Source organism: Channa argus, chromosome 13 (assembly GCF_033026475.1).
Source record: "Channa argus isolate prfri chromosome 13, Channa argus male v1.0, whole genome shotgun sequence".
Classification (NCBI taxonomy): domain Eukaryota; kingdom Metazoa; phylum Chordata; class Actinopteri; order Anabantiformes; family Channidae; genus Channa; species Channa argus.
The window spans coordinates 14,803,359-14,816,019 of NC_090209.1; the positions used below are offsets into that span (position 1 = coordinate 14,803,359).

General features: G+C 38.8%; 1 protein-coding gene across 3 annotated transcripts; it reads right to left on the reverse strand.

The window, feature by feature from the left end:
* Positions 1-3,628: 3,628 nt before the first annotated feature.
* On the reverse strand, positions 3,629-10,565 carry dclre1b (DNA cross-link repair 1B). Of its 3 annotated transcripts, none has more exons than XM_067528119.1 (4): positions 10,239-10,565; positions 9,194-9,309; positions 8,348-8,530; positions 3,629-6,715 (listed from the first exon to the last, which is right to left on the reverse strand). In XM_067528119.1, exons 2-4 carry the CDS (start codon positions 9,210-9,212, stop codon positions 5,478-5,480), a joined length of 1,440 nt encoding a protein of 479 aa, XP_067384220.1. In that variant the 5' UTR covers positions 9,213-9,309; positions 10,239-10,565; the 3' UTR covers positions 3,629-5,477. The 3 variants fall into 3 exon arrangements, with proteins under 3 accessions (XP_067384220.1, XP_067384218.1, XP_067384219.1); XM_067528117.1 differs by having other exon boundaries at positions 9,144-9,309; positions 9,815-10,564; XM_067528118.1 differs by lacking the exon at positions 10,239-10,565 and adding an exon at positions 9,815-9,950.
* Positions 10,566-12,661: the final 2,096 nt, after the last annotated feature.

Here is a 12,661-nt window from a genome sequence, read left to right on the forward strand (position 1 = left end):
GACTACTGCTTACTCTGCCAACTGCTCATTTTTTTTTACATTTCTTTTAATGATAGTCTTTTCATTCCGAAGTGTTAAATAACATGCAATATAAAATCTGTTCAAATGAACAGCTAAGACAATGCACAACAGTGTAACACTCTAAGCTTCTGTTGTGAGTATTGAAGCACTAAATCCCATGAAGTCCCAGGTTCTTTTAGGCCTACAAGTTCACTGCTGCTGCAGAACAGTAAAACTCCCTGACTCTTAGAACAGAGAAGCCGTGGTGTTTCTTTTACAATCTGTTCTTGATTTATTTGTTCTTTGGGATAGTCTTGTTTGTTTCATTTAAATGGTTTATAACTCATCCAGGCACTGGATGAAACCATTTATATATCAGGTTCATGTTTATCTTTTTTAGCAGTGTTTTATCCCTAAGCAGGTTTTTCACAGTCACTGTGTTTTCTCTGAGCTAAAATATCATTGAATGATTCTTGAATGGTCATCGCATATGTCCAGAAAGAGGCATTTGAGTCCATCTGATTAAGTTTCATGTGGGAGAAAAAGCTTCTAGTCTCTGAGGTTAAAGTACAAGCTCTCAGACTGAATGTTGAAGGCATTTTTCATTAATGACGAGCAAAAACAAGCGCATGCAACAGTTTTCATATATACATGACAAGTCAAATCATCTGAAGCCACAGCTGAATCAAGGCACAAAACATGACCTTGATAAGAATATAATACTATGTCTTGCGGTTGTTTTACAATGATCTTCAGTGTTGTTCAGTCAATACATATGGCAAAGTGTGACGTGGGACGGAATAAGTGTATTTCTTAAACTATTCATATTCAGCTCCATGGCTGAAGTAACAAAGGCTTGATGTTACATTGATAACAGTAACAGCTCAGTCATTGTCATACAGCATTTTAGCCCAAGCAGACAGCATTACTTGTATACAGTATACAGACATCTAGACACTGTACACATTATTAGGAAATATAATGTATATGCGATGGCACATTGTAATAAATGGAGAATTGATAAAAGAACAAAAGAAATGAGTGTACAGTCAGTGTAACAAACACACATGATGAATGGGTCCTTTCTGAAACCCTGCACTGTTTAAACAGTCAGGGAGCTTCCCTGTGCTGCAAGCAGGGGGGAACCTGCAGGCCTATAAGAACCTGCGATTTAGTGCTTCAATACTAAGAACAGATGTTTGTTGTGCTACCCTGTCAAGTGCATTCACTTTGTTATTTGTGGGTCTTGAGGGAGTTTAAGTACTCAGTAACAACTGAAAAGCATATTGAGAGTTCTCACCTGAGCAGAGTAATAAATTACACAGCTGGATCCATCTCAGCTTCAACACCACAAGAAGACTGACTAAAACAACCCAAAGAGACATGGTGATTCTGGGGGAATGTTACAATTTGCCAATACTTGTTTTACATTGTTAAGTTGCAACTTCCAGTATGAGAAACATGCCCATGTTAATCAGCTCACCATCATTACTGGAAGTAATAACCTGAAGGGAAATCGGAGTGAAAGGCAATGGCCACATCCTTCAGTAAGCAGTTTTACTCCTGGTAAAAAAGGGCTTGGCCTTGCAGGTGGCAGGTCTCCACGATTTCCACTTTGAAGTAATGGCGTGTGCGAGGAATCCATTACTTTAGCCCTAATACCCTGCTGCGATGCATGTGGGGGTATGTGACACTCCATTTCCTTTCATTTCCTGGCCTCACTGCCTGAGTTTCATATTGTCACAGAGTAAAAGAAAAAGAAAAATTGCATTTTCCTCACAAATTATTATTATAATTTTTTTGGTCACAAACATGTTTTCTGTTTTACCAATACAAGTGCACTACCTCAAAATAGCATTTGGGGCTCCAGGGAGGAAAACAGTCTTGTGTAAAATATTCAGTAATCTTAATGCAAATTCAGTCTCTGGTGTTGTCTCATCCTGATTACAATTCAGCCAATTTCAGAAGAAAAAACATCCTTACCCCTTTACTTTCAAGCTGGATTATAGCAGACTGTAGCCACAGCATCATGAGACTAAAACAGTCCATTCACATGCTCCTTTTGTCCTGGAGCCTGATTCTTTGTAACCACTGTAAAACAGGTGGTCACAGACAGAAAGGTGGGGCAGCTGACGGCTTAAAACAGGCTTTATCTTGTTTTTAAAAAGCTGATGGTTCAGCGCTAATGTGCCTAGCTTGGTGCTTAAAATACAAAGCAGAAGGCCTTTGGGTGCAAAGATTCCATATCTAAACAAATGTATCAGGGCAGTTTTCCAATAATTAAAATTAAATTAATTTATTCAAATTACATTATAAATACATAATAAAAAATAGGATCTAGGGTAGAACTCTCACATAGAAATTAATAAAGCCCTGTAGAAAGCACATAGCATGTCCATTAGAGACAATAGTCAAGAATTGTATATCAGAAATTAAGTCATCGAGATTTTTTAACAGAATTCAAATCACTGCTAAAAATTAGCTCTCCCTGCAGCAGCTGAAGGAGAAAAATGCTACAAATGAATACATCAGTAATAATGTAATAACATAATCACATAAAAAATGTGCTAATACTGGTCTGCATTGGATATTATTAGTAAATTAGTTTTTTTTTTTTTTACATTTCTGTTTAATATCTTAAATGTAGACTTTATTTGTAGTGGATTTGTTTTTTACAGTGCAGTATTAATACTTTTACTTAAATAAAGAATCTGAATCTGCCCTCCACTACTGGTCATCATCAGTATTCGGCAGCACACAGTCGCCTCTGAGACTGTAGCTGATTGTTAATCCCACATCTCCCTCGTCTCACATGCAGGAGTCGGTCATTCATCCTTTATAAGCACAAGAGCAGACTCCTGTTGGCAGCTCCTGTCAATCTGACAAACCACTGATGGCGACTTTATGATGTCTCAGCATGACGCCTCAAGAGGTTTCTGAACTTTACACAGACAATTTTTCTCACTGCATGTTAATGGGATGTGCTAGGATCAGGATGGACTAAGAAGGATTATACAACTGATTGATTGTACTGTTTATTTAGAGCTGTTACAATGACCACAGTTAATGCAGTTGCAGGGATTTTAAGACGATGTTTAATAACATTGGGGTCGTTTACAATGTTATTTTATTACTCCTCATATCTTAACACTACGGCTGAGTCAGTATGGAAACCATCGTCCAATGGAGATGGATGGTAAATGAGATACCACTTGATAGCTGAAACTGTGCCTTAAGGCCTGAGCTTGATTTTCACATTTAGAGCGTAGCATCTTTGTGGTAGAGACCCAATCAGACTGGCTTTGTATGCTGTCATAATATATTTCTCATTTTACAACATATTGTTCTGATAAACACATGGATGAACAATGGTATTTTGTGGAGAGCTGCATCATTTCTGTTCAAGATGGTGATGGCTGCTAAATATTTCTGTCTACAGGAATATGACATGCTGAACAAACCTAAAACTAATTAAGTAAGAAGGAGGACATATTTTAACAAACTACTGCCATCTTAGGGAAGAACAAATGCATTGCAAAAAGAGGAGCTGTGAATTCTTACTCACTTGTGCACTATAGACCGTAGACTTCTGTTAAGATCAGGTTGATCAAATGGAAATTTCAAATGGGACACAAAATAATATTTATTTGCAAATAAAGGACACAAGGTAAAGATAAGAAGCTGGCATTTAACACATTACAGTGTATTCACAAAATAAATTATTTCTGAAGAGGCAAATTTCCTTTACCAAACAAACAAAGCTGGTATGTAAAAATGACAAAACAAATTAAGGTAAACCCACCAATTTAACACAATACACATATTTCAAGTAACTCTGTGAATAGATTTACAGAAAAGTAAAAGGTGTATAATAAATGTTATCTTATGGATTACTTTTCCTCCAATACATTGTTTGCATTATTAACACTTAGAGGATAAGGCTAGTGATTTTCTATATTATCGTTACTGTTAAAAGAAAATAAGAAAACCAACAATGAATTACATCTACTCAAATACAACGTCTGTGAATCCTGTAAATCATCTTATTTGTCTGTTACACAGAGCTCCACTGTTGTTCACAAGTGACTAAAACATATTAGTGCTGCAGTGGGTGATGTACAAACAAAGTATTTCTTAAAAACAAAATCTTCAATTGAAAACAGCCTCTCAGTTTTACACAAGAAAGAGCTGAACCGATGCTGTTTCAGAGCCTTTGTGGTGTTATTGAACCGCGTTTTGGTATTAGCACGATCAGAGCGAGCTGTTACATTTCCAGAGGTCAGCTCAAGTCAAATCATGAAATAAAAACAATAGCAGCCACTTTTCAGAGTGGGTAAGGATTGAACAAAATCTGAGACTTGTTTTAAGTTGTATAAGGAAAACAATCAGTCTGAAGGGCAATGCAGTACACATACATCAAATTTTATGTGTTTATTTTAAGCTACAGTATGCAACAGTTCGGAAACAATCTAGCTGAAGCATAACAATATAAATCAATCCATGCGGAGCGTCATATACTGGTGCAGTGTTAAAGTCATGTGGATACATACAAAGTATCGCGTCAATATGAAACATAGGATCAGAGCTTCTCTTATTGGTAAGAACAGTGAGCATCACTCAAAAACCTTTAGAAGTGAATACTGTGAGTCTGCGTCCCAAAATACTTGTCAAAACACCCCTCCATATTAAGCTATGGAGCCTACATTTACAAAGAAATAATAATAATAAAAGTTACGGGAGATTTTGGAATATATTACACTACTGAAGAAAAATGAGTGTAAAATTTTAAAAAACACTGTCATTGTTTTTAGTTATGCTGGAACATTTTGAGCAATATCTCCAAACCTGGATGAGCACACAGTTAAAAACAAAAGTGGTTGCAAAACGTGATTTTAATCATAAAGTACCAGTGTTGCAACAGGACAGAAAACTGCAACTCAAATGTCATGAAAAAGAGCTCTGCCTAAAGAATCAGTACTCACACATACAAATTTAAGTGAAAATTGTCATGTGGTATTTGCAAAGTCACAATTAATTTTAGCCTACAAATGTTTGGCTTTTAAATCACAATATCCACTGATTTTTACAAAGGCTTACAAAGCCCTGACTGTCATTATGAACTGCTCCAGGCAAAAGAAAAACTTTAATTACCTGCATTTAAAAATTATAATTGTTTTGCCTACCACAACAAGGCAAACTGACTTTTGTATGAGACCTTCTTTAAACCACAGAACACATTCAGGAGACCGAAGGTTTACTTTACTTAGTGGTCCAGGCTAAAGACCAACCACAAATCAGTTTTTTTTTTAACTCCAGGCCACTCACACAAAATAGAGGCACCTCAAAACAGACAAACAAACAGAAATTAGGAATAAACAAAGGAGAGGAGAGACACCACCGGAGTGGTGCTTCATTTTGGGCACAGAAATCAGTAAAAGGCTTTAAAAAGAAAGAAAATACTTAAATGTCAGTTCACGTTATGTGTCTGCAACATTTTCCTCTTTTTCATCATATACAGGACAAAGAGGAAACTGTTGCACAAAGCTTCGTGGCAGGAGGCCCCAGCTCTGCATGTCCTCCTCTCTGAAGGGGAGATTCCTTAAAATACTGTTTTCCATGACCTTCACATACTCCTCCCTCAGTATAGACATAGAGCTACATAAAGAACAGGAATCGTTATCTGGAATGTTCTGCAACAATGCCATGCTGTTGTCCGAATCGTATTCATGTCGACTGTGCTGACTCATGCTATCACTATGGGACAATGCATTGTCGTCATTAATATTTTCATTTCTGCTATTTTGACTATTATTATTTCCATTTGACGCCGTCTCGTTGATTATTTCTGCATTATTTTCCAAAGGATATCTTGTGATCCTGTGTGTGCCGTTTGTCAGAAGTTCGCCTGGAGCAAACTTGCCCTGCGTGGATTGACTGTGTCGCATTGACTCTATCCACACCCTATCTTCAGAGACCATACTGGCAATGTTAAACTGCCACGTGTCTCCAGCACTTTTTCTGATTTTGTCAGGTGGAAGTTTCTTGCTCATGTCAATAAGGATACAGGAATTTTCACTATTTTCTGTGTCCATTTCTTCCTCAGACACTTCCTGCTCCAAGCACTCCAACTCACAGGCTTCTTCACATGACTTCCTGGATTTACTTACAGGAGACTCGAATATCACTCCTTTGGGAACAAGAGGTCGGAAATGCTGGCGGTGAAGGCTGGTGTATGCTGAAGAGCTGTTCTGGCTCTCAGGCTGATTTAACATGTAGTGTCGAACTGACTCAGGCACCAGGATTTCACGGCGCTTTTTACCAGGCAATAAGGCAGAGAGACTTTCAGGTACACAGTTTCCTATGATAGGTAACAGGGAGGTAGGTTTGAGTGCAGCAACAAAATCCTCCAGTTCTTGATAAGAGGAGTGGTCAGAGTAGGGCACAACATGTACTTTGGAGTGGAAGGAAACTAGAGGCCTACTGGTAGGCATAATAGCCAGTGTGGGTTGTTCTTTGTTCCACTGCTGCATAGTATTGAAGCAGATCTCTGACTGGTCCACAGCTCGAATACGACCGGCTCCAGTTTCAGTTGTGAAAACATTAGGCAGCTCCAGAGCTTTGAGGGTCTCCATCCTCTCAAAGCTCACCTCAATCCAAGTTTTGAATTCCATCGCCAGCTCCAACAGCAGGGACTCCTTTCCCAGTGCATAAAGACCTGCAATGCACCAAAAAGTCATCTAAAAAATGGTAACAAACTATTTTCATTTTCAGATCATGTGAGGCTTTTTGTGGTTTGTAGTGGCTGAAGACCTGATAAATTGCATTCAGAAATTATTCAATCCCTTTTTTTTTCAATTTTTAATTTAGTACTACAGTTGTTCGTTTTAAAAAATGTCTCATTAACCTACGGTCATTAGCCAACAATGACAAAGTGAAAATGTATTAAAAAGAAACAAACTGAAAAATCACACGTACATAATTATTCAGTACTTTGTTTAAGCACTTTTGGCAGCAATTACAGCCTTGAGTGTTTTTAGGTATGATGCAACAAGCTTTGTAGACCTAGATTGGGGTATTTTCTGCCTTTCTTCTTTGCAAATCCTGACAAGCTCAGTCAGGTTGCACGGGGACCATTGGTGGACAGGCATTTTCAGGTTTCTATAGACATGTTCAATATTGTTCAAGTCACGGCTCTGGCTTGGCCACTCTAGGACATTCACAAAGCTGTCCCTAAGCCACTCCTGTGTTATCTTTGGGGTGTGCTTAGGATTGTTGTCATGTTGGATGGTGAACATTTCGCCCAAGCTGAGGACCCGAGCACTGTGGAACAGGTTTTCATTGAGGATCTCTCTGTACTTTACTTCGTTCAGCTTTTCCTCAACCCTGTCCCTCCTTTTGAAAAACAGCCCCACAGCAGCATGAAGCATCACCATGCTTCACTATTGGGGTAGTATTGGGCAGGTGATGGGCAGTGTCTGGTTTCCTCCAGATTTAACATTTAGAACTGAGGCGAAACAGTTCAATACTGCTTTCTTCAGAACTGAGAATTTTGTTTCTCACAGTCTGAGAGTCTTTCAAAAACAAGCGGGCTTTTATGTGTTTTGCACTAAGGCGAGGCTTCCGTTTAACCACTCTGCCATAAAGCCCTGATATGTTGGGTGCTGCAGTGATAGTTTTCCATCTGGAACTTTGTCCCAACCCAAAACATGATCTCTGGAGTTCAGTCAGAGTGACCATCGAGTTCTTGGTCACTTCTCTTACTTTGCCCCCTATCCCCTACTTGCTCAGTTTGGCCGGCCGGCCAGCAAATCCTGTTTGAGTCAAACATCTTCTATTTGAGAGTTATGGAGGCCACAATGCTTTTGGGAAGCTGCGGTGCAGTAGATTTTTTTGTAGCCTTCTCCAGATCTGCACACTGCAACAATCCTGTCTCAGAGCTCTACAGGCAGCTAATTTTCAAGTATTGCAAAGGCTCTGACTATGATGTGATAATTACGTATTTCATATTAATACATTTACAAACGTTTCTAAAATTCCATTTTCACTTTTTCATTACTGAGTTTAGATTAATAAGGAAAAGATCATTTAAACATTTTAACAGCTGTAGTATTAGGCTGCAACATAACTAAATTGAAAAAAGCGAATGGGGTCTGAAAACTTTCTGAATGCACTGTGATATTCTCTTTTAGCAGCAGACATTTTTGATCTAAAAGGTCCTCTTCAAATTAATGGAAGCATCAAGTGAAGGAAATTTGTAAATAAATCTGACTTATCATTTCTGATTATAGTGGAAATTCATCTTGACTTTGTGCTCAGATGTCGAGAAAGTATCAAATGTCAAAATTACCAATGACAACATTGTGGTTGTGGTGGCTGCGGATTATATCTTTGATTTGTTGAGTGGCTCGCTGTCTAGAAGGCAGGATACGGTTGGGATCACAGTTGGTGTTGTCCAGGTAAAGGACATCTATAGTGGTGTTTGTCCTCAGGCACGGCTCCCGCAGCATCGAGGGAGTGTATCTGAAGTCACCTGAAATTAGAAAATGTCAACTTGTGATTAACATGATACGTTAGTCAACAGTAGGCCCGCAGTAAATGTTAGATTCCAAGACTCAGTAGTAGCCAGAGGTACCTGATTATTATAGAGGGGGGTTTAGATTACAGTGAGTGTAAATGTATAATAATGAGAACACAAACTTAATTTCCCCCAGAATCTACTTCAGAGTCTAAGGAGCTAACTAACTCTAAACTGCAGCACAGCAAGTAACAGAAATAAAGAAAAAAAGTTGAGACAGTGTTCAGAAATAAGCGGACACACAAACAACATCTTTCTTTGCCTATAAACCAACAGCACAATAGTAACCATTTCAATTGTTCACTTCACTTGTTATTCACGCTCTTAATAAGTACAGTACTCAAGTCAAATAATCGTGATCACAATATTAAAGAAAATGATAATGATGACTTTGGCCATAATCGAGCAGCCCTAGTGAACCTGTGCACACGCTGACACCAGGTATAATACCGATATAACTAAATAAAAAGCAAAATGAAAAAAAAAAAAACCACAGTATTTTAACAAATATTTACTCTATCCTTGAAGTATCAGAAAAACATTTTTGTCTGTGTATTAAGACACTGACCAGTGTACAGTATAGAGCCAAAGTAGCCTTCGAAGAGAAACATGACAGACCCCGGACAGTGGTTGGCATCTATTAGGGTAACTGTCAGCCTCTCCTTGCCAATGTCATCTAGGGGCAGCTGGTGTGGTTCACCCAACTCTAGAGGATGTATCCACTGTTCTTTCACCTGAGCAGAAAAAGAAATATTGAGCATAACATACTAAATATAAAAGGAACATTTTCAGTGATTTAAATTTTTATCATGTGTTTCTCACCAAAATAACAGCAAACGTTAACTAAGATTTTTGACATAGTTGTTATTTGACATCTGTGCACTAATAAACATAAAACAGGAGCCTGAGAGACTGACGAACCAAACCAAACAAGTAGTCCATCCACAACTCTGACGAAAAGTAGTCTCACTCATTTATTGTAATAATAAAAATTATTTGAGAATTATTAATGTTATGAAAGCTTTCCCGTTGCTTATGTTTAAACATGAAACCAACTTTGGATGTAATTACTCGCTCTAAAAAACCTCCACTCTATTAAAAAAGGTCCTTTATGAAAATACACGCAACAATGCTGAGTTCTGGATGACGCAGATAAATAACACCTTTCTTAATAAGTTAGCAATCAGATTTGAGTACCAGTGAACAAGTATATTAACATATGGATCTGTATCACGTCACCTGCAGTTTGAGTCTGAGCAGCGTGGCAGTTGTTGGGGAGCAGTAGATGGGCCGATTGCTCCATGTGGAGGTCAAACCCACCGTGTGGTCACTGTGCAAGTGGGATAGGAAAAACAGCCGGGTGCCTGGACACTTCCGCACATGCCAGAAATCTACGGCCAGCGGGGTGTGTGGGATTACTTTCCCATTGACTGACATGGTCTGTGATTTGACGAGATGTGCAACACCACGGGAGAAGCAGGTAGGTTGGAACCTTCACATGCCTGACCTGTCGCTAGATAAATTTGCAACGTTCAAGTTGTCTATTTAACTGCTATTAATTTGGCACCTCATTAAAATAAACAGCTATGAGGGTTATCGCATTGTAAAGGTTAGTTAAGGTTGTTTTAGTGTTCGTGGCACAGGTAAAATAAATATGTCTTACTGTTGATGACAACTTAATCCAGCGTTGGCAATAAAAAAAAAGAAAAGACACTACTGGAAGTTAACGTAGCTAACGACGTTTGTAAACAACTAGCTTTGAAGCTAATCAGCATTGCGTGGCTAAATACCTGCTATGCGACACTAATTGTGTGCATTTGGAAAAGCTTCGGTTAGACGACGTCACACACTGACTACATTTTTAAGGCTATAATTTCGTTGTCAATTGCGAACTATTTAACGCCACTGGACAACCCCGCCATTTATTTATTCAATTTCACGCTCAACGCCTCTTCCGCATCCTCTTCTTCTTCTCTGGATTAAAGCTGCAGCTAGTGTCCTAATTGCTGCACCACACTGCCACCTGGAGGTCCATGCAATGTTGTAGTTTTTTTATTTATTTATTGTTTTTTATTATAAGTGCCGCGATTCAGATTCTGATGAGTTTTATTTGTCGGGGAATATTCTCGGCCATCCTGGTCATTTCAACTAGACTTTCTTCTTAGTTAAAAACGTTTCACTACTTATCCAAGCAGCTTCTTGAGTCTGAATAAAAGTGGTTAGGGAAGGCTGTTATATCCTCCAGAATATGTCTTTGTTCCACCCTGGCCTGAATAGGCTCCTTAAGGTGTGAGGGGGGGGACAGGGTGAAGTCATCAAGATGTAACGATTATAATCCTAAACCCCTAAAATGGGGTTCTTTGGTCGTTGGTGTGGCCCCCTTGTTGGATATGTGAAATGGTTTTAAGCTTAAGCTGGGGATAGATGAGAGGACAGCATGAAAAATGGGTTGAAAAACAGGTTGTGCCTGAGGCTTCCACCTCTGTTGAGAGAAGGATCCTCCATGTGAACATAAATGGCTTTACATACTCCTCTCTCATAACATCTCATACCATGTCTTCTTTGTCCAAAATGTGTAAATTCTCATCGTCAAATGAGTGTCCTTTGTTCTTCAGGTGTAGGCACACTGCTGATTCTGGTCCTGAGGTGTTGCTTCTCCTGTGCTGGGCCATCTTCTTGTGTAGAGGCTGTTTCTACAATGTAGAGCTCTGAGCACTCTTCACTGCACTGAGCTACATACATTACATTGCTTCTTGTGTTTAGGTATTTGGTCTTTCAGGTGGACGAGTCTTTGTCTTAGTGTGTACAAATCTTGATTACACATTTGTGGATCTCAAGGCGTGCATTTGCTGATCTCATCCTGTGGATACCAAACTTCTCATCCTATCGGTGGGAAAGTAAAAATTTCACATGTGATGCAATATGTATTTGTATGTGTATTTTATGATTTACAAATGGAAAAGCAGTGTAAATCAAATTTGTACTTGTATCTAAATATTTGTGCAAAATATATTCACTTAAGTACAAATCTTGATTTACACATTTTTTGGTCTCGAGTTGATCATCCGTGGTTCTCATCCTGTGTATACAAATCTTGTTTTGAAAAAAAAAAAAAAAATCTTCACGGATCAGCCAATGACATTGCTGTTCCTCCAGCCAATCAGAAAGCTGTGAATCTTGAACTTTGACCACTTAATGTAAACAAGATGGAGCTAACATGCTAGCAGGACCTTCACAGAACATCCTGGCTAATGTGCAGGTGAGTTCATATTTAACAAACTAAACATCTTTGTGGAGTATGGAATTAGCATGGATATGCAGTTCATTTCATGTCAATCTATGTTTATTGGGACTTAGTTGAGAAAACGCCAGCTAAGCAGCTACATGAGCATGATAGTGTTAGTCACAGAGCCTTGAGGAGGAAAGTTAATATGCAGCTGCCTGCTAACATTATTTTCTGTGTTAAATAAATAAACTCAGTAACAGTTATGAATGGGTGTTAAGTGGCACAGCCAAAAACAGTGTCGCTGCCTCAGGTTCCCCTTGATAGTTGGGCAGATGAGGTGAGGTTGGTTATGTCCATAGCAAAATAGTTCTCCATTTTCTCCTTAAAATACCTCCCAAACTGGCTAACAGCATCTCCGCTGAATGCGGCGTTGAGCCCAGCAGACACTGGGCTCTACACCGTAGTCTCCATGCGTAATGAAGCTGCATCGGTGGGAGCATCAATCATCGATCAATTATACTAACATTACAGTTATTAGGATTTATGTGAGAAACTGTAACAAACCTAGTCACTCTAAAGAATCTTGAACTCAATGCTTTTACTGCCTCAGCGGCTGGACATCTGTAGGTGGTGTTGGCTACTATCAACAGGACTAAAGTTAGTTCTACTTTTTCTACTTAATTACCTGCCGACCCTGGTATGTGGCATGGTGCAAATGAGCAGCTTCACTCGTGTAGTGCTCTGTTAATTAACTGCTCCATCCACAAGTTTTTAGCATCCAACATGTCAAAGAGGGAAGTAGTTTTTGGTTTATTATACACATTAATAAACTTTTCACACTTTGCATATGTGTGTATGTA